Raw genomic sequence first — 22,314 nt, forward strand, 5'->3', positions numbered from 1 at the left:
TGTGTGCGTGTGCACTCGTGTGTGTATGTGCACACTTGTGAATGTGTATGTACATGTGGTGAGTACATACATATGTGTGTATGTATATATGTATGTGCACTCGTGTGTGTGCATTTGCGTGTGTTTGTGTGCACTCGTGCATGTGTGCTTGGGTGCATGTGTGTACAAGTATATGTGTGTGTGAATGTGTGCATTCATGTTTTTGTACGCCTGTGTGCTCATGTGTCTGTGGGGGGGCAGGTGCGTGCATCCACGTGTGTGTGTGTGTGTGTGCATGTGTGCGTATGTGTATGCCCATGAGTGCATGTGTGTGCAGGCCTGACTATGGGAGCAATATGGCCTCTTGATCCTACTGCCATGCTCTCTGGATTGTATGCCTTCTGGTGTGAGCCCAAATAAACCTTCCTTGAGCTGCTTTTGAAGGTGTCTGTCACAGCAGCAGGAAGAGTAACAGATATGGGGGTTTCTAACTTCAGAAAGAAAAGAGCGGAGCTCTGAAGGACTCTATGGTCAAAAAGCTGGGCCAGTGTTACCAAGCTCCTCAGCAGCTGAGCGGGGATCTGAAACCCACAGCAAGGTGTGTGGCAACCTGAGGCTCTTAATGGACATCTTCTTTTAGGTGACCACCCAGGCCAGCTAGACCAATCTTTATAAAGACAACTAGGTAGTTTCTCAAGCAAGAAAAGACTGCAAAGGTTTTCTGGAAAGGATTTTTTGGGAATGAGGTGAACTCTGATTATACCTGGAAACAAATGTATCATTTTCTCATGGTGTCAGAGAAATAAAGTATGTTTCACATACATGTAGGCTACATGTTCTCAGGGGGAGGGCTTATTGTTAGACTTTTCTCTAAAAGTAGGGGAACTTCTCCAAGGCTCAGGGAGCACTGTGGGAGCCGGAGAGGAAAGAATGTCAAGCTGGAAGACAGGGAGAAGGAGGGCAAACACTACCTTCGAGGCACCATCTACCCATCACAAAAACCATGATCTTTGCAGCAGCTACAGTAGCCTAAGCTGGGAAGGTGCAGGAATGGGCCTGCCAACAGCCAATCGTGGGTCAGGAAGGACTTAAGAGGCCTCATCTTTTTCCTAATGAACTGCTGGCAACTGATGGAATCTGGGGGAAGGGAAGATTGTCATTGTCTTCAGCTGCGTATCAAACAGTGTGCCCACCACTCTGCAATGCGGGATAAACAGAATTCACTATACACATGTATAGAACTGTCATATACATTTAACTGGTAAAAAGAGTGAGGGAGTTACGATTTTGTGACTATACAAGAGTATACTTTAGACCCAAATAGGAGAACTTAATTTAATTAATGTTGACAAGTTAACTTAAATTATCATATGCAAAAAACACTGTCTAGAGTCTTGTCTATGAGTTAGGGAATTACTGTATAAAAACAATTCATCCTGAGTGCTCCTTTAAAAAAAAAAAACAGTAAAATACACACTAGGGTCGGGTCGAAAAGCAAGAATAAACAGTCCAACATGTTCATTCATCGTACAGTGTCACCCGTGTAGACTGGAAAGCCGACAGTAAAGCAAATGATTTGTTTGCCTTTAGAGGATGTGATAGTTCAACGTTGATAACGAGTTTCTTAAATTGCATTTTCACTGGAAGTCCTTCCTGCAAATAGTTCTAGAAACCGTTTTAGCCCGTGAATCCTTTTTCTAATAGAAACCATACACAGATTGCATGCTTGAGAAGGCTTAACCCATTTGGTACCTAGCTGAGCCTCTCAGTGGCTTAAAACAGAGAGAGAGAGGAAATAATTCTCTTCTTAGTCACACAGATGAGAAAGCAAAATTAGAAATGAACTTCTACTATGGCTGCTGAGGTTTCTCACTGCCTGGGTTAGACATCTAGAAACAAATCATGCTATCTCTAAAGTTCTCAAAGCCCAAGGCCCCTTCTGCCAAGTTAACCTCCCTCTCCTGGGATGCTCTCTGTTTGCCAACCAGGTTCACAGATTCATGGAGTCCTGGCTCATCTGTGTGTCTTTAGTTTGTCTCACAAAGAGAGGAACAAGCCTTCCCTGATCCCATTCCATGCTCGGCTCAGGCACACTTCTTAGCAGTGTGCCTCTGACATTGGTCTCCTGTCTATAAACATTAGTTGTGTTTGCATGTCTAGACAGCAAATCATGTGCACGACACTTTATCATACCTTTGAATCAAGTTCGTGATTTCAAAAATCCATTGATTAGCACATGCATTTAGCCCAACATATCAAGACGACATAAAAAAGAGAGCTCTCTAAACTGTCTCCCTGACATGTCCTGTTCATCCAAATCCAACAAAATGTAATGTAGCTGTGGGGGCAGATGAAGGAAGTGTAGGGGAATCGGTCTCTAGTGCTCCTGAAATCTACTTTAAAGTAAAAACGTTTCCCGAGATGCAGAAGCGAATGTGATGAATGCTAAGTGGGTATTTTTCACATTAACTGACTGATCAGAAGACTATTTATAGCCCCCCTGACTGATGTCTCAAGCTGGTGAATCAACAGCAAGGGGGACTATTTGCAGCGCGTTTATCATTTCAGACAAACAGCCGAGACTGTGCCTGATTATTTTTTATTCATCATCTTCGCGCACCTCTGTGTTCATTCCTTCTCACTGTTAATAATGTCTGTATAAGGCTTCTCAATATTTAATGGTTCGGCCTCCCCACTGCATGCTAATGTACATAAGGTCACATGTTTGATCTCAAGAAGGCCAGTTATCTTTGCCAAAAGAAGCAGAAGCAGAAGGTGGGGGGGAGGATCCACTTCTTAGGGAAGCCTGATTCTATTAGTTTTGTCAGAAAGGTGATTGTTGGTCTCTCTATGCCATTAAAAAAAAAATCACAGAATGGAAAGCCTTTAATGGGAACTGAGCTCAAGACATTTAACAGACTGGCCTAACACACAGAAATCCATCAATGACAGTACAGTGTCCAGTATCCAAGACCATCTTGGTTCAGTGTCTCCATGACTCAGTTTACCTTCATCTGTGCCTCATCTACAAGATGGCAACATATGAGGAAGCCTTACCTGATCACCCTCTTCATCGTCACTGCTTAGCTTAAGGTCGTCTTCCAGAGTTCTGAAAGGGACAAAGAGATGCGGACACTTAGAGTCAAAATCCTTCAGTATTAAAACATCGCCTTTGAGGTCTGTATGTTTAATTTTTGTTTGCACCCTTATATTGTATATACTTTCCCTCTGATGTCCTTAGGGAAGAACAGATAGTCACATCACAAACATTAACCCTCCTGATAATCTCAGGATGAGATGGGCTCTTTCGGAGTTGGTAGTTTTAGAAAAACAGAATTGAACAGGGGCTGTTTCCTGGGAAGTTTAAATTCTGCAACTGTTTGTTCAATGTTTCCAGGCTTCAGAGCCAGGTTGTGTCCTCGGGCCTGCTGGGGGATGCTCATGGTAAAGACAGAGGAAGAGTGAGCAGAATTCTGCTGAGGGTTTGCAGCCGTAGTATTGAGTCATGTGACATTCACACAGGCCCCCTGACAGCCCAAGGGCTGGAGAAGTTGTCTCTTCTGCTGAGTAGAAGGCAATGACCAGCAGGACACTTCTGGAAAGTCTACGAGGGACCTTTCCACAGGCCATCAGCCACTACTATGTGTCAAAATCAACGAATCTATGAAGGTCAATGGTGGGCAGAGAAATGGGGATGCACAGACTAACATTCTTAGTGAGGAAAACGTTTTTTAATCAGCGCTGCTTTGATCAGTTCTTCAGTGCAGCTGTTTTCAGAGTTGTCCATTGCCGAAGGAATCTTGCTCAGACATGCACTTTCTAAAATGTGTTCTGGGCACACAGAACAGTTCTACCTTGGAGCAGGAAGAGTCCATGGGCACAGAGTCCAGAGCTTCAGACACTGGTCTAGAAGCTGTTGAGCTCTTGTGCTTAAAAACCTCAATGTCTTTCTTGAAGTCAACCAAATGTGTTTGTGGTCATAGGCCTGTCATAGGCAGATACTTTTATAAAAACTTCAGTGTTATTTCAGTGACTGTGTGGGTATAAACTGTGGATGGTGGCTGTCAGGGCGTAGGCTCAGTTCTTCCTGAGGTGTCTAAGCATTGTGGGTAGGTGATTTACGGTGCCCTCTACCCTGTGGAAGGCGAAGGTTGCACTTGGAGATCCTCCTGAGTTAGGTTCTATAAGTCTAAGAAATAAATTTGTTTCTTTCATCCCACAATGAAGAAAATTTTTTTATTTGATAAATATAATTTGGAATAACAACTGCAATTGAACATGTGCACTTTTGGGCTATTGTCTCCTGTCCATGGGGCAGAAGGAGGCATTTATATTGTATTAGGTATTCTAAGTGCTCTAGGTGAGATCGAAAGCTACGGGAAGATGCGAGTTGGTTACATGTAAATTCAATGTCTTTTTATAGAAGGGGCTAGAGTGTCCACAGATTTGGGATCAAAGAAAGGTCCTAGAACCCGTTCCCCCATGGACACCAAGGGACAATTGTATTTTTTTTGATGGTGAGGTAATAGGGCTTGTAAATGTTTAAGTAACTCATATGGGTAAATAAACTGAGAAACAGACTTCACAGTGAAGCCTGCAAGCTAGGCCACGTGTTCTTCCTCTGGCCTTCCTCGAATGTTGTTACTTTGTGACTACAGCGGGGGAAGACCCTTTAGCTTCTAAAAGTTGATTTAGGTCTACAGAAGGCAGAAAACAAGCCGGCTAGCCCAGTATGGAGGGAGATCTGCCCTTGGGAGTCAGTGGTGGGTCATATAGGTAAGAGTCACTGATGTAGACTTTAATGACAGCAGAGATGCTGATATACAATACATGATAAAACTAAACTTTTAGAAATTGAGGCCAGTGAGGGGATAACATATGAAATGTAAATAAAACATCCAATAAAAAAAAAAGGAAAAAAAATTGAGGCCAGAGAGTAAAACTCTAGCCAAAGGTGCTGAGAAGTTGGACTTTACAGTCTTGATTCTCAAAGAGTTGCAGACTGCTGTGGGCACGATATGGTGGCCTCACAGTAAGGTAGAGTGTGGTGACTAACTCTACGACACGTATGAGATGTGAGTATGCACGGCTGAGTGTGATAGTGTATACCATGATATGTATATCACAGAAGGCAACTTGCAAGCTTGTCTCTTTCTACCACGTGGGCTCTAGGGTTTGAACTCAGATCATCAGGCTTGGTGACACACTTACTCTCTGAGCCAAACCAAGACAACAACTTCTTATCCTTACCATAGCATGATACTAAGTTCAGGGGTCAGCACGTTTGAAGATACTGGTTAATGGGCTCCTCCTTCTACATAGGGAGAGAGAGGGGTCACCAGAGGCAGATCTATCCGGTGTTGGCCACACATGGACTGTTCACTTTCTGGAAGCGAAGGGAAAGCTGACAATTGCTGACATGTGTTGACTCCTGTCACCATTGAGTAGAACACCCACTACCGCAGAAGCATGCTGCCTCCCAGGGCCGGCTCCTTTCCACTTGCCATTCGAGGCATCCATGTCTCAGTGCTCATGCTTTGGCTCCATAATCCTACCACAGGCACCCACCCCATTTGTAGGCAAATTCAGCACTCTCACAAGAAGGACTTGGATACAAACTTTCCAACTTAACAATGACAACCTAACGACCCACAAGTATCATCGTACTTCTTTTTAAACCAGATTAAAGGTTTATTTATTTATTTTATTTATATGACTACACTGTCACTGTCTTCGGACACACCAGAAGAGTGCATCAGATCCCATTACAGATGGTTGTGAGCCACCATGTGGTTGCTGGGTCTTAACGGCTGAGCCATCTCTCCAGCCCCAAGCATCAATGTCTTTGAGGAGCCTGAGAAACAGCTATACTGTGTCTGCTTCTCACTTTCCTGGGACCTCTCTTTGTGTATCCTGGAGAGAAACAACAGCCTGTAACAGGTGCCCACCGCTCTGCTACTTACCTCTAGCCTGCCGAGGGGTTGCTAACCCACACGGTGAGTCCTCCTTAGGGCATAACAACACTGCTCCATGGGGCAGAGCCTTTAATTGACTGGATTTCCTGGCCTCACTTGTCATTTCAGGCTTTTTGAAGATGCCTCAGTCTTTTATTTAAAGTTCATTTCATTTTGCTCCCTGTTAACAGCTTTAAAACAAATCTGAGTTTTAATTGCGCCTTTTGATTTTCAGATTTGTTTCTACAGCAGGAGCTGCTACCATCTCGACCTGTCTGAGATCTGTCTATGATCTGGTTATGTCTGAGTCTGTTCGGAGACAGTGTGTATGAATCTTCACGAAATATAAGCCATTCTAGCAACTAGTATTTCAAAATGGCCTGTGACTTAAGAGTTTACATGGTGGTACTGAAACACCGTGACCAAAAACAACTAAGGGAAGAGAGGGTTTATCTCATCTTACAGCTTGTCGTCCATCATGCAAAGAAGTCAGGGCAAGGACTCAAAGGACTGGAGGCAGGAACTGACACAGAGGCCATGGAAGGGTCTGTCTTACTGGCTTGCTTCCTGTGGCCGGCCTGCTTAGTGTACTTTCAAATATCATCTGGAGTTACCGACCCAGGGATGGTACATCCTACAGTGAGCCAGATCCTCCCACATCAATCCTTAAGCCAAGAAAATGCCCAAAAGACTTTCCCACAGGCTGATCAGGTGGGGCACTTTCTCTATGGAGATTTCTCCTTCCCAAATGATTCTAACTTGTGTTAGGTTGACATAAAACCAGTTAGTATAACTTACAATCACTACCTGCTAGGGAATGGGAAAAATCTATTTTCTCTAATAAAAGTGTCCTGTGATGTATCAGCACACACTTCAGTGAAGGCCACATACCAGGGAATAGTTGATCGACACAAAAAGTACTCCATTTGTGCTGCGATTTTTGTTTGTTTGTTTTTTTGTTTGTTGTTTGATTTGGTATGGGTTTATCTTACAGGTTTTGATTTTCTTTCTTTTTGTTTCAGAGAGAGGGAAGGGAGGGAAGAGGAGAGAAGGTGGGGGGGAAGAATATGATTAAAATATATGAAACAACAATGACAACAACAACTAGCAAGCACAGTGTATTTGTTAGACAGGCCTACCCTTTAGCAGGCATTTCTAAGCAGTAATCTCCATGCCTTAGAACACTGGAGGGAAAAGTACACTTTCTCCCTGTCTTAGGACATTGGAAGGAACAGTATACTCTGTGCTTAGAACACTGAAGGGAATATTACACATCTCATTTCCTTTTTTCTGAAGCCCCGTCCTCTGTTGGGCTTGTTGCTATAACCCAGCTGGGTAATTTTCATTAATGGGTGACCACTTTCTGATCTGTAGTTATTTGGAACAACACTACCTATAGCATTCTGCGAACTGAGAAGGCTAGAGAAACTCTTGTTGGGAGCTGATGGCTAAGCATATCTCAGATGGAGATGGGTGAGGTAACTTAGCCTGGAGAGTGCAGGATCAAGACAGGGTGGTCTTGAGAGCCCAGCACTGTCCACTTGGAATGTACTCTGTTTCAGGGATCCGCACAGCACTTGAAGCAGTGTGTTCATAGCGAGGTGGTGCTTGTTCACATGTACCTTCTTCCCAAGACCTGTTCTGGCTGCCGGTGAAGTCACCATGATCTGTTCCTGCCATGTCCATCCTGGAGTGAAAAAGTAACTGTTTCTTCTGTTTGCACGCTTGTCTTAAACTAGAGACACTGGCATCTGATGGTCCCTTCCCTTACTTATTGATTACACTGGCCAGAAAGGGCTGATGTCTTTCATATCCTGCATCTCATTTTCACCCTGAGATGATCTCCATAAAAGCCAATCTCACTTAAGAAATCTGCTGATCCCAGGTAAGATACTGGATGAGTGTATGTATCTGTCATTCAATCACCCACCTTTCCCAATAGCGTCTTTATCAACTTGTCATCATCAAGGAGAAATGGGGGGGGGATGAGAATCAGTGGCAGCGTTCAGTTAGAGGCACAGTGTGAGAGTTGAGAGTTTGAGGCTGCGTCTTAAGGCAGTTCTCAGGCTGGCCTGCATTTCAGTTTAATTTCTGTCCCCCACTAGCTCTCTGAGTGTGGGGAAGTAATTTACTCTCTTGGGATATGGTTGCTGCATTGATAAACTGGATAAGATAGCCTGTCTCCTGGTACTGCTCCAAATTCACTGGCTCCTTCCCTTTATCATGGTCCAGGTAGAAGGTTAGAGAAAAAGCATCTAGTTATCAGGAGACAGAAACAGCACACCAGCGGCTCTAACACTGAGGTTTTAGTGTCAGGAAAGAAAGACTCTTGGAGGCCAGAGAACTCAGCAAAAGTTACCTGGAGGAGCACATGGCTGAGCTCTGGAGGAATCAGGAAAGATGGCTGCCCCCAAAGACTACTGTACTACATGAGCAGAAGGCAAGATCTAAGCATGGAGTTCTTAGAGGGAGTTGTTTTTTGTTTTTTTTTTTAAACCTTCCTTTTTCCCATGCTCTTCCCTCCTTTCCTACTTTCTTCATGTGTAGGCCTTTGTGTAGATCAGTGTAGAATATGCCTGTAGCTTTCATACATGTACACACACACACACACACACACACACACACACACACAGAGTATTTAGTTCCATCTCTCCCTCTGTCCTCGTCCCCCACTCATGACAACCTCCCCAGTCACCGCTGCTTGTAGTTTCTCTATGTATTAGAGAGTCAGTGTAGATACTGAACATCGGGTGAGTGTATGTATCTACACATTAACATTAACACATTAACATCGGGTGAGTGTATGTATCTACACATTAACAAAACGGCCATGTTAATGACTACCATGCTAGCTGGAGTATTATAGTCTGCCTTGGATGCAGCAATCTCTGAGATCTCCGCCTCTGTCTGCTTTCTCCCTTACACAATGCCTTCTCCAGAGTGTGCTGCTCTAGTGACTGGCCTTTATTGGATAGCACAAGCCAAAAGTGATGGGAAATCGTGTGGAGATCAGGTGACTTCTGCTGGCTTGCTGTGTGTCTGCTTTGTTCATCTCATTGCTTGCTCTGATAAGGCAAACAAACCATCAGGGTATGACTGCTTTAGGGAAAATGACTTCCACTGGTTGATCTCAACAAGCAACCAAGGCTCTGCGCTCAACAGCCCATAAGGAACTGCATCTGGCTAGTATCCACAGTGGTGAGCTTGGAGGTACATCTTTCTCCAGTTAAGACTCTGGATGACCACAGTCCTGGCTGATATTATGTGGTATTTGCAGTCCATGACAGACACTGAGCCAAGGGACCCAGCTAAGCCACTCTCAGATTCTTCACCGATGAAACAGTAACATAGTGGATGTTGTCTTGAGCTACTAAGTTGAGGGTAATTTCTTAAGCATCAATAAACAACTGGTACATTAGCAGATTGTAGTGAGTATTCAGTGTGTCTCCTCTTGAAGACTGTCACCGGTGACTTGAGGTGAACCTTTGTAGCCATCACTCAAGCCATCCAACAGAAGAAATAAAGTGAGACATTTTCTAATAGTGATTTTAAGAATACGTAGGTGAGATTATTTGTGTCAATATGGTATTTCTGCATCATAACATATATTTTAAATTCTCAGTAGGTACATGTAGCTATTAGATAACACTTTCAATTTTTTTTGTTGTTGTTGTTCAGAAGGTGAGTGTGCTCAAATTATTTTTTTTTATTATTTTTTCCTTATTTATTTATTCTTTTTCAGTTACATGATCATAATTTATTATTTTTTTATTGGATATTTTATTTACATTTCATATGTTATCCCCTTACCCCATCCCCCACCCACCCGGGAACACCCCATCCCCTTACCCCTCCTCCTTCTTCTCCGTGGATGTAACCCCCACCTACCCTCCCACTCCCACTTCCCCACCCTCAAAATTCCCACCCCCTGGGGCGTCCAGCCTTCATGAGGTCAAGGATCTCATCTTCCACCTATGCCCAGCAGGGCCCTCCACTCTTACGTATTCAGCTGAAGCCCTGGATCCCTCCCTAAGTGCCCCCAGGTGGTTAGGACCCTGGGAGCTGTGGTTGGTTGGTATTGTTGCTCTCCTCATGGTGCCACAAACACTTTCAGCTCCTTCAGTCCTCACTCTAACTTCTCCATTGAGAACCTCATGATCAGTTCAATGGCTAGTTGTGAGCATCTGCCTCTGAATATGTCAGACTCTTGAAGGCCTCTGATGAGACATCCATATCAGGCCCTTATCGGCATGTACTTCCTGACTTCCACATCAGCATCTACCTTTGGTGACTGCATATGGGATGGATACTCAGGTGGAAAGGTCTTCAAATGGCCCCTCCTTCAGTTTCTGTCCCTCACTTTGTCTCCATATTTGCTCCCTTGAGTATTTTGTTGCTCCTTCTAAGAAGAACTGAATCACCCCCACTTGGTCTTCCTTTTTTATGAGCTTCATGTGGCTTGTGAGTTGCATCTTGGGCATTTCAAGGTTCTGGGCTAATATCCGATAATCAGTGAGTGAATACCATGTGTTTTCTTTTGTGATTGGCTTACTTCACTCAGGATGATAATTTCTAGTTCCATCCATTTACCTAGGAACCTCTCAAATTCATTGTTTTTAAAATTGCAAAGTTTCTGTAAGGCAAAGGACACTGTCAATAGGACAAAACGACAACCAACAAATTGGGAAAAGATCTTTACCAATCCTTCATCTGATAGAGGGCTAATATCCAATATATACAAAGAACTCAAGAAAGTAGACTCCAGACAACCAAATTACCCTATTAAAAAATGGGGTATAGAGCTTAACAAAGAATTGTCAATGGAAGAAACTCGAATGGCCGAGAAGCACCTAAAGAAATGTTCAGCATCCTTAGTCGTCAGGGAAATGCAAATCAAAACAACCCTGAGATTCCATCTCACACCAGTCAGAATGGCTAAGATTAAAAACTCAGGTGATAGTAGATGCTGGCGAGGGTGTGGAGAAAGAGGAACACTCCTCCATTGTTGGTGGGACTGCAAGATGGTGCAACCACTTTGGAAATCAGTGTGACGGTTCCTCAGAAAATTGGACATAGCATTACCTGAGGATCCAGCTATACCACTCCTAGGCATATACCCAGAAGATGCTCGAACATATAACAAGGACATATGCTCAACTATGTTCATAGCAGCCTTATTTATAATAGCCAGGAGCTGGAAAGAACCCAGATGTCCTTCACCTGAGGAATGGATTCAAAAAATGTGGTATATTTACACAATGGAGTATTACTGTGCTCAAATTCTTAGCATGTTTTCTATCTCTCTTGCAGATCTCTTACACTGACTGATAGGGTGTGTAGCAGCTCAGAGAGGAGCAGAAGGCACATTTCCACTGACAATTTCCTTTGGGTGTGAGCATCCTGGCGCTCACAGTGTCTGAGTCAAATCTGTCAGTGGGTCCTCTAGCTATTAATCCAGTGAGTCTATGCCTGACACACCACAATGTACCTGTACGCTCTGACATCACAGAAATGCCTGGAAACAGAAACCAAAATGACTACTACAATGGTCTGCAGGAAGTGCAGGCTTTCGACAATGGATTTTGGGGACATGTTGTAGAAATCCAAAGCAGTAGATTGCTTTGTGAATGCATCTTGTAAAATTCTGAGTGCTTGGCAAAGGGAGTCTGCACACTTGTTACCTGAGCTCGATTCCCTCCCCACTCTTGGGTGTAATAAAGGCACAAAGTAAAGCACTGAGATTATTTGAAATTCTCGGCTTTTTTTGCTGTGTATTTTCAAGTGTGTCACTGGTTGCTCTTTTCACTAGGAATTAGAATTCTAGCTGCTGGAGCTCACAGTCGGGAATGAATCAGTTTGAAAAGAGGATAGGAACACGGGTCCCCCTTTTCTTGAGCACCCCATAGTTCTTCCACCTAAAAAAAGACCCCAACAAGTGCCACATGCTGTCTGCATGCTTGTGAACACATGAAGACATTCCATTTTTTTCCATTTAGACAACACAGACCATAGTGATGAGGTCACATTCCCGAACACATTAGACTTTAAAATCGCTTCTTCCTGAAGGAATTACAGGAAAAGAGGGGGAGGGCATATGCATCCTACCATTTCGATCAAAAGACAACAGAGGCTTAGGAACAGCACTTTAACAGAAAATGCTTTCTCTGTAAGATGAATTTTAAAATTCTTATCTTTGTTACACTGACTTCTAAAAAAATGAGTCTCTGAACTCAGTGTTCCTGGTATTAAAGGGTTGAGTTTCTAATGACAAGTGGATGCAAACACAGTATGCATAAGAATATGACCCTTTCCTCAGCAGACAATAGAGCAGAGTTCAGACGTCCAGGCTAGGGATGTAAAACGCTCTTGGCTGTACAGATCCAGTGATGGACATTTCTTTACCAGATCCTTGCTGGAGAGGAGACTGTACTTAATCACAGGAATAGTCATACACATTTATGTAACTTAAGACTATGATGTTGAATATTAACTACAGTCAGTTAATCAATACACTCACAGTCTGCTTAATTGGTAACTCCTGATAATGTGTGTTGATGCTAGGAAGCTCATATATACTTAGGATAAGGTTTGTTCTTCGGGTTTGAGATACAAGCCTCTGCATTTTGTAGCTGTTGTCACTGACATGTGAAGCATGTGAAGGGATTTGTTTGAATGGGTAAGTTGTTAGAACTAGGAAGGAGGGAAAAACATAATCTCTCAATTAACAAATTCACACTTCCAGCTGTGACACAGCTCCCGAGAATGCCACGGCACAGTCACTATTAAGCTTTACTGCACGTTGGAACTATTTGGGAATTTTTAAAAATATCGATGCTGGCTTCTATTCCTTTATGCTCTGACTTAATAGATCTGGAGCTCAAGCTGGGTGTCCAGACTTTCTAAAGTTCCCTTGGTGACTCTAATCTGTAAGAGTTAAACTGTAAAGTTAAGAGCCACTGTCAACAGGATGAAATGGACCACACCAGAAGACCTAAAGGACAGCTCCTGACCTTAGACAATGTCCATGCCTCTAAGGTTTCGTTTGTCCGTTAACAAAATGGTGTGGATGACAGTCAAGACTCAAAAGAGTCAATTTAGGTAAAAGTGTAACGTCAGCTCCACAGCCTTGTACAGGTGCGCAGTGAAGGGTTAGTGCAGACTTCGGGGCTTCTAAACATACTGATTTGAGGGCCACATCCCTCAAGGTGCTGGTTCCGCTGGACAGGCCACAGGCATTAATATTTTTGATAAATTACAGTGGTCAATCCATTCATTGAAACCCAGTCACTAGTGTTGTGCTATGAAGATGGGAAACCACTGAGAGGTGATAGTTATGAGAACAGGGCCTTCACTACTGGGAGGTGATAGTTTTGAATGAGACAGGGTCATCATGAATGGAATTTCTGTCCTTATAAAGGATCCCAGAGCTGGGCGTGCAACACAGTGATAGACTGCTTGTGTATCATGAACAAGACCTATAAGCAAAGTGCCCAAAGAGATCTATCATACAAGGACTTGACCAACAGGTACTACCTTCGAGTTAGAAAGTGCACACCTATCAGATGCTCATCTAGTGCCTTGCCCTGTGACTTCCTAACCTGTTGTCTCTAACCTAGTTAGTCTAAGATACTTTCTAAGATAGTCTGTTTTCATAGTCTAAACGGACTGAGCACATGCATCCCAGAGAAGGCATCAGCAGCTGAGACTCACGGTCTTAATTCCTACTGGATAACCATCCCGTTTCTGTACAGAAGCTGCCACTAATTCACAGACAGACAAATGACTCATTCTGTGCCTAATTCTGTGAACAGCTAGTACACCAAGCTAGAACTGTAATTGAGTCACCTGCCTCTACCCTTCCCTCATTTTCTGTTTAAATAATAGAATATTTGAATAAGCATGTATTAGGGCTGAGGATGCAGCCTCAGTGGTAGGGAAGTTGCTTAGCATGTGCAGCCCTTCAGTTCCATTCCTCTTGCACTTTGTAGTAAGGGAAAACAAAGGACAAAGCTGTGTTTTCTCAGGGCTTAGGATAAGGCACGGCCTCATCATTACCAGTTAATTAGCTTCGAGATTGTGATGCAACTTAGAATTCTGCAGGAGTTGTTTTCAGAAACCACTGGCCACACAGAGGAATCTACATCATCTCCTGGCTTGCTCTTGAGCTTCTGGAACTATTTGGAGTATCACATCTTCAGCATATGGCATTTCAGGCAAGTGGAGCCTCACCGTCATTGCTTCTGTGTCACGAGGGCCAGAAGCCTTGGGCCTACAATTCCCAAAAGCCCCATTTGCATGGTTTTTATTTAGGTGTCACCACTGAGAGACACTTGAAAGGTGCTTGGGAGGTCAGAGACTTAACAGCCACTGTTGCTCCCAGGGCAGAGAAGCAGCTGTATCAGCTTCAGCATATGGCTGCCAGTATCCCTGTGAAGGACACTTGCAGGCGCTGTAGGCATCTGAGATCACTGTTAGCAGGTTTCTACAGTTCCTTCATTTATTGCTTCTCTAAAATGACTCTCTGATTACTAACTCTGCCCCATTGGCTCCCTGACCTAAGAATTCCTAGCCCACTTGATGAGTTTGGAAGCTACTAATTCTTTATGTTAGTGCCTTCCTGCTTGAAATGCCTACAGCGGCTCCTCTTGTCCAGATCAAACTCTGACCTGCTTGTATAATAACTAGGAAGAGGTTTGGCAGCAGGAAGCCTGATGCATTCTTTATATTCCTAATCTACCTCACACTTAGGTTGTGTGTCCCTGTCCAAAGAACTTAAGACTGCTCTGTCTTAGTTTCCTGATCTATCAGGTAGAAAACCAACAACATTTCCCTTCTAGAAATGCTGTGAGAACTACACAGGGGACAAAACAAAGCACATTACTATGTGTACGACACATAGTAGCCACTCATATTCTGACAGGTATTTTATCACTCACTCCATATTAACACTGTAACGGTTACAGTTTAGGCCCATTTTTATTGTTTCTAGCACAGATCATAGACTGCTAATTTATTCCCCATTTCCAAAGAGCACATTTTAGGAGCTAAAAGCATCAAGTGGCAGAAGCCTTTGTCTTCAAATGGCTCACCGTTGATTGGGGTCAGGCAGAAAAGGAACCTTGTGAGGTCATAAATATGACGTCACAGGGCCATGTCTTTTTTCTTGGCAGGCAATCACAGCCTTGTTCTCTTTCCATGTAGGCTTACTTTCTGGCTTGTGTATCAGCCAGTGTTCTATAATCCTCTTCTGTGTCTGCTTACGAATTCTCTGGTATCCTTTCCAAGCTGCCCTTAAGCTAGCTATGTATCAAAGGAGATCCTTGAGCTCTTGATCCTCTTGCTTCTGTAGGCACTGCAGGCACACAGTTCTCTCACCATACAGGCTATATCAATATTAGCTCCGGTGGAAGAATTACTCGCCATGACAGTTTGGGTAAGAAATGTTCCCTATGGGTGGTGTATGGAGATACTTGGTCCTTGGCTGTTGGTGCTATGGGAGGCTGTGGAACTCCTGGGACAAGGCTAGCAGAAGGCCTTTAGAGCAGGCCTTATGGATTGTTAACATTACTCTGCTTCTGGTTCCCTCTGCTTCTTGATATTCAAGCTGGGAAGGAACAACAGCATCCAGCTCCCACTGCCGCTGACCAAGCCATTCATTCACCATAGCGACCCTATTAGGATACATTGTATTCCTTGGAACCATGAGTAAAGATACATCCTTTATCCTTTAAATTGTCAGGATTTTTGGCATAACAGCAATAAAGTAACTAATACACCCATGTCATGAGGAAAGTTCTGATAGCTAAGGCCTAAAATTATAAAATTAAGGCTTTTCAATCCCTGAACCCGCTTAATTTGAATGTTTCCCAACTATATCTTGAGGATACCTCCTTGTTTTGGATATTCATGAGGCCATTTAAAATTCATCAAGGAGCTCACTGTGGTGATACAGACCTGTAATCCTAGCACTTTGAGGCAGGGATAGGGGTAAAGGACAGGGGGAGGGGAGCAGAAGGCAGGAAGAAGGGACAGGGGACAAGAGGCAGAGGCAGACAGGAGGATTGAGAGTTTAAGGAAATCCTTTGCTATTGAGAACTTTTGAGGCCAGCTATAAGAGATATCTCAAAATACCAACCAACCAACAAATCAACCAACCAACCAACCAACCAACCAACCAACCAACCAACCATCCAGCCAAAGATCCATCAAAGCAGTCCAACAACTTTGTCCTATACTATGGGGAGTCTGTGTTGGGAATGGGTCTGAAACTGGATTTTGCTGAGACATATCCAGCAAGTGGTCTAGGTCCTAGAATACAGACCCACAGTACTTTTTGCTTCTTGCGACTTAGAAGCTTTTTACATGATCCACTAATCCACTCTGCTGCAAATGTAATAAGCTTGTCATTTAAATGTAAAGAGGAGAAAAAGACTTTCATGCTCCATATTAAAGAAAATGCATCCTATTAGCCATTCATTGGACTTGGAGATTGGTATATGATCCTCTAACTAAGGTATCCGCATGAATTCGGCTTTAATGTTAACACTTTTGTAATATGTTGCATATTATGTCTGATACTTCCAGACTTTTTCATTATGAAAGTAATCCAGGTGGCCTGAATATATAAAACTATAATTTGAAGAAGATGAAAAAAAACCCCTCATCTACAGAAGGACTAATTCAGCACTTAAAAAAAAAAAGGGAATAGACTTGAAAATGAGGTCAGATATATTAAATGTCCTAAGCCCAGTATCAGATATGTACAGCTGTCTTTTGCTAAGGAAAACATGATAGCTCAGTCAACAGGAATCACTCTCCAGCATCTTTCTGGGGTGGGGTGTTAGCTTATGGTAAAAGAGAACACATCAAACAGTCCGTGTAAATATGAAACCCTGTTCCATCTACTACAGACAAGGTTCTTACTACAGGGTTGGAAGCAGGGCTTCCCTGGATCAGCTGAAACCTCAATTACCACCTCAAGGTTTTGCACCAGCTGTTTAGGGTTTAAGCAGAACACAGCTACAGCACAGGTTATTTGTCGCCCATCCCAAATTTTTATACATCCACCTGGTGGACTTCCAGAGCACTGAAAAGAATCTTAAGTGACAGGAGAATAAATCAGGCAGGAAATTTTCAGTGGGCATTTGGATCTCTGGGACAGATTCTGACAGTGGAATAGCATTGCCATTGCCTGCTGCTTAGGAAAAGCACCAGGCAGTTCTGATGAACATGGAGATTATCCTGGAAGGAGTAGTGTGAATCCTGCCTACGTGGGTCTGTTCAGTGATGGAGGACAGGGAGCAGGGAGTGAAAACAGACTGGACCACAGTTCAAAAATGCTCATCTTTCCCTGTTTTTGATGAGTCGAGAATCCTGAGGAGCACGTTCTGATTAAAACAGCAGAAAATCAATTGCTTTAAGGCCAACATTAAGTAATATCTATGGGTAAAGCTTATCTTTGAAAACACTTTTCATTTTAGGCACACTTTGCCCCCTCTAGGACTTAGGGCTTCAGCTAGCTCATTTCATTCTGAGTGTAGACTCTATGGTGTGGCATGGGTCTCCTACCTGCCCACTGAAACATGTTTATGCCCTACACCGTTGGCACTGGTTGTGAGAAATCACACAGCATCTTGAAGAGGCTACTCACATTCTGCTACACTCTACCAGGTCTGTAAGTATTTGCAACCTGTAATTGTACAAAATAAAGAATAAATAAAGCCCTAGCAACAGCCACAGTGATCCTGAAGGAATGATGTTACTGGGGCTTTTCAGCTGCAGTTGAACTCTGCCTTATCTCACTGCTGCAGAGCTCTTAGCCATGACCCTGAGGGTCTGATGGGGATGCAGAGATGGGCATGTCTGATTGGCAGCACGCAGCATCACCTCCCATGGGTCCTCAGCATAGACGTATAGACAGCATCACCGGCTTCTACCTGACATCAGTACCATCTTTGATTTTTGTCTACCTGTATACTGAGGCAGAGTCTCTTAATCTCAGCTCCCAGATTCAGCAAGCTTAGTTATCTACCTTGTTCTGGGGATTCCTTGTCTCAGTCTCCTGAGCTCTGGGACTGGCAGGGAAAGCTGCCACACAGATGCTAGACATCTGAGTACATGTCCCTGTGCTTCTGCGGCAAGCACTCTACATGCTGAGCTGTGCCCCTGCCTCCATCAAGAGTTCCTTGAGTGTTCTAAGTGTGGAGTACTAGACTCAGAACACGTAGAAGGCTCTAGAAGATCCTGAAGTACAATAGCTGTATGGTAAAGACAAATCTTCTTAACATAAATTCACTTCCTGTTGTAATTGCTCTGCTGCCACCTATGTTTACATTTTAAATAAATAGTTAAATGCATACAAATGAGCATTTTGTAAATATGATATATTTTTCTTTTTTATTTTGGGGTACTGTAAATTGAACCCAGGGCCAGCCCTTGCTAGGCAAGCACTCCCCTGAGCTACACACACCTCCACTCTTGTATTCATTGGTTCCGTTTGGCCAGGCACAGGCTGCAGAAGTGCTCCCTAAACAGAAGCAACCAGTTTTTCAGCCAGCAGCATTCAAAGGAATGACATGCTAATCAACACATTACTAACAATCACTGTGTTCTACCTACAGGCTCACGTGCCCCAAGCACGGTTAGCATCGATGGAGCTAAGCCAGGATGGCCGTTGACACAGGTACATTATTTACAGCCCTGACAGGACCATTCATGCTCAGTACCTGGTTTCCATTACTGTCGAGATCTAACATTGATGATGCATTTGGCACAAATGTGCTAGTATTGATATACCAACTTAAGTCCACACCTATTTCCAATGTATTATTTACTTGTTACCTAATGGTCCCCCACTTTGGGATGAGGGGGCAGTTTGTCCCCTCTAACCGAGGTGTCCTCAAACTCATCCTGCCTCAGCCTCCTAAGTGCTGAGCTCACACATGTAAGCCATAGCTCTTGGTTCTTATGTTCCCCTTCCGTCCTGAGCTCACACATGTAAACCATAGATAGCTCTTGGCTCTTACATTCTCTTTCTAGTCTAGGCCCTTCCACCAGATAGAATGTTGTATTTATTCATCATGCCTTGGTAGGATCCTCTTAGCTGTGATGGCTTCTTAGATGTGGATTTTTAATGTTCTAACCATTGTGAGGAGAGGGGGCTATATATTTTACACAATGCTCCACATCTGGCTTATGTACTGGCTTTCTCCTGTTTATACTTAGGTGACAGGTAGAGGGCATGACCTCGGAGGTAAACTGCCATTCTTCCCACATCCTATGGAGGGCAGCATGCTGTCAGCATGATTCAGCCCTTGATGTTAAGCTTCCATATGGCAGAGTTAGTGTCTACCAGGGTTTTACCTCCTTAAATCTTAGCTCTTACTCCTCCTCAGTCCACACATAGAAGACCCTGATTCATACAGAAGGAGGCAGTGAAGCATCACTTCCTTGAGGAGCGGTTCCTATAGAAATTATTTGGGATTCTTCCATGTAAGATATTTGTCTATTTCTACACCCTTTCCCTTTCTCACTCCTACATCAATATGGCCTCTCATGTGTGTGTGTGTGTGTGTGTGTGTGTATGTGTGTGAGTGTGTATGAGTGTGTGAGTGTGTGTGAGTGTGTGAGTGTGTGTGTGTTTGTGTTTGGCTTGTTTTTCTAGTGGTGAAGAAGGACTCCAGAGCATCATGCACGCCCGACAAGGGCTCTACCATTGGCCCATTCCCCAGCCTCCTCCATATTTGATTTCTATGATAGCTTTTAAACCAACGCTAGCCAATTGTTTCCAAAAATCACATTAAGAAGTTCCAGATCCCTGAACCAGTCAATGTGCAGAGAATAAGAGACAAGGGAGTACTCAGCCTTAAATGGTATATATCATACCTCTCTGGGGGATGCCTAAGGTTCAGGGATTTTCCCAGAACAGGGAGTGGAAAGATCGTAAAAGCCAGAGATGGAAGATAACTTCAAGATAACAATGTTTTTGAGACACAACAGGGCAGTTGTGCATTTGGGTCTTCGGAGATTGTGGTAGCGTGGACAAAACTTATGCAAGCTCAGGTCAGACAAAGTTCCAGTGTTGGGGAGATGGGAAAGTGGCACAAAATCCCACCGTTAGCTGAAGAGCATTTTATAGATGTTGGGAGAGGGCGAGTCAGTTTTATTTAATGATGTAACCGACCTCTGGTAGGCTGACGATGCTCCAGGGCAGGCCCCACTCATGAGGATAGGTGGGCGACACAGACGACTCCATAGGAAAAAGAACATTCTGTGTTGGGTAGGTATGGAGGTGAGGGTGGATATCAGAGGGATTGAGAATGGTGACATGACAAAGATTCCCTGTGTGGCATCTCCAAAGAATGGATAAAAATACGATTTTAGTAAGTGCCAGAACAATCAGTCTTTGCTGCCCCTGGAAGATGCAGGAAAGGGGCATGGAGGAACTGAGCTGCCGTGTGTTACACTGGCTACAGACACAAACAAAAAAGATGTCATCTGTACAGAAGTGCTAAAAATCTGGCCAGTTGGACCGAGCAAAGCCTTCAGATTTTGGACCAGATTAGCAGATTTCTTTTCAAATTACAGTTATCCACATGTCCGTGCACACACACCTAGTTGCCGAGGACATCAGCTGTCACTTCAAATGGACACATGTGCTTGTCCTGCTTGGTCACTTGGCCATTCTTTATGTGTCATGAGTCTTGCAGTTTCTGTGGCTCTCCTGGCTATCTCCCCTCCTTATCTCTTCCTTTCAGAAGTTTCCATCACCTTGCCGGGCTAATTTTGACCTTTTCTGTCCCTTTATGTCTCCTTATCTATTCCCAGGTATGACATGCAGGACTACTTCCACTGAGGGCCAATGACACTGGCTTTGGTTTCTGGAGGCTACAGCTGATATTTTATATTCTGAGGCGTCCTCTGAAAAGTGCAGGCGTAGAATAACCATACACAATCAACATTCACTGATTGTGCAATTAACCTGTACTTAGATGTGTCTTCACCTTGATTCTCCTGAAATTGGAACTCCTTACCTGCTTACTTAAAATTCAAACACCACTTCCGAGTGCGGTGCTCTGCAGTACGGCCCTCTCTCCTCCCTGCAGACAACCCAACCCCTAGAGGTGCCTGTCCCGTTTCTCCAGCTCACACATCGCCTCTCATTGTGACAGCTCCTCTCCTTTCTCCTTGTTTCTAGTCCTTCCAGTGGGGTCTAGTTCTCATCTTCCTACAGTCCATGTGAAATTTAACCACACATCACTTGGCTTCTGGCCTCAGCTCACCCCAGCTGCAGCCTGGTGCCCACCATTGGCCCACACCAGAACTGGCGCAAGCTTTTCATGGCTTGCCTCCTCAGGATCTGATCAGGTGTTCCTCCCGTCTGAGGTCTGCCTTCTCTTTCTTCTTATCTGTTATTCAGAGGATGCCCAAAGGGCACATCTCCCTGCTCAGCGAGCTGAATTAATCTCCCTCTGCTGTACACGTGTCTTAGTGCACCTGGCACCCTGTATTGTAATTATTTGTCTTCCAGTCCGCTGAGCTGTAACTGCCTGCACTTTCCTCCTTTCTGTGTCTCTGGCACTTGGGAGCTTTGGAGCTTTCTCTGCCACACTGGCATAAAATGGAGCTGAGGAACCATGGGCAAGGAAGGAAGACTCAAGTTGCAGACATCTACTGTAGAAGCCAGAGCTAACCCCATGTAAAAGCCTGCTCTACTTTGAGGACATTTCTACGGAGTCTACTATCAATAAAACTGCCAAATATGACCTTACGATTAGATTTATACAGTAACTGCTGCCATGCACCAATCAGAGAGAGCCAGCTCCCTGAAGCACCCAAAGGACCAATGAATTTTCAAGGTAATTTGTGTGGATTTCTACGTCCTAATAAAACTTCCTAAACATATCTTGGCCTTTGCCTATATAATCCCAGGTTTTGTTCCTAGTCTTTATTTCTGAACACAAATACCTTCATCATAGATTTCACTCTTTTGGGGGTTTGACTTCCACATGGCAGTAGCATTTTTAAAAAATAACATATTTATTCTTTTAACTTCCTATATACATACTATATTTCTTTGTACCCACTTCTACTGTCTCATACACCATAAGAATATCAGACAAGATATCTACCAGGTCTTGATCCAGAATTCAAAATGGAATGGAATACAAGTAGAATCTACCTTACTGAGCTAGAAACAATGACAGTAAATCATACAAGCCCATCTAAAGTGCTGTGGCACTCTTTCACAGGATGATCCCACTGATGGTTACAAAGCAGAAACTTATCAACTGTATCAGCTTTAAAAACAATCAGTGGTCGAGCAGATCTGTCTACAGTGGACCACGCCAAGGTTTTTTTTGTTTTGTTTTGTTTTGTTTTT

General features: G+C 43.7%; 1 protein-coding gene across 2 annotated transcripts in view; it reads right to left on the reverse strand.

The window, feature by feature from the left end:
• The window catches only part of Aff3 (AF4/FMR2 family member 3), a 459,969-nt gene that overhangs the window by 92,617 nt on the left and 345,038 nt on the right, over window positions 1–22,314 (reverse strand). For both annotated transcript variants that reach the window (XM_028775378.1, XM_028775377.1), the window contains one exon: window positions 3,037–3,088. In XM_028775378.1, the coding sequence (XP_028631211.1) occupies window positions 3,037–3,088 (52 nt within the window). The remainder of the gene's footprint in view (window positions 1–3,036; window positions 3,089–22,314) is intronic.

This window comes from Grammomys surdaster, unplaced genomic scaffold (genome assembly GCF_004785775.1).
Source record: "Grammomys surdaster isolate TR1022 unplaced genomic scaffold, NIH_TR_1.0 255, whole genome shotgun sequence".
In the NCBI taxonomy this organism is placed as follows: domain Eukaryota; kingdom Metazoa; phylum Chordata; class Mammalia; order Rodentia; family Muridae; genus Grammomys; species Grammomys surdaster.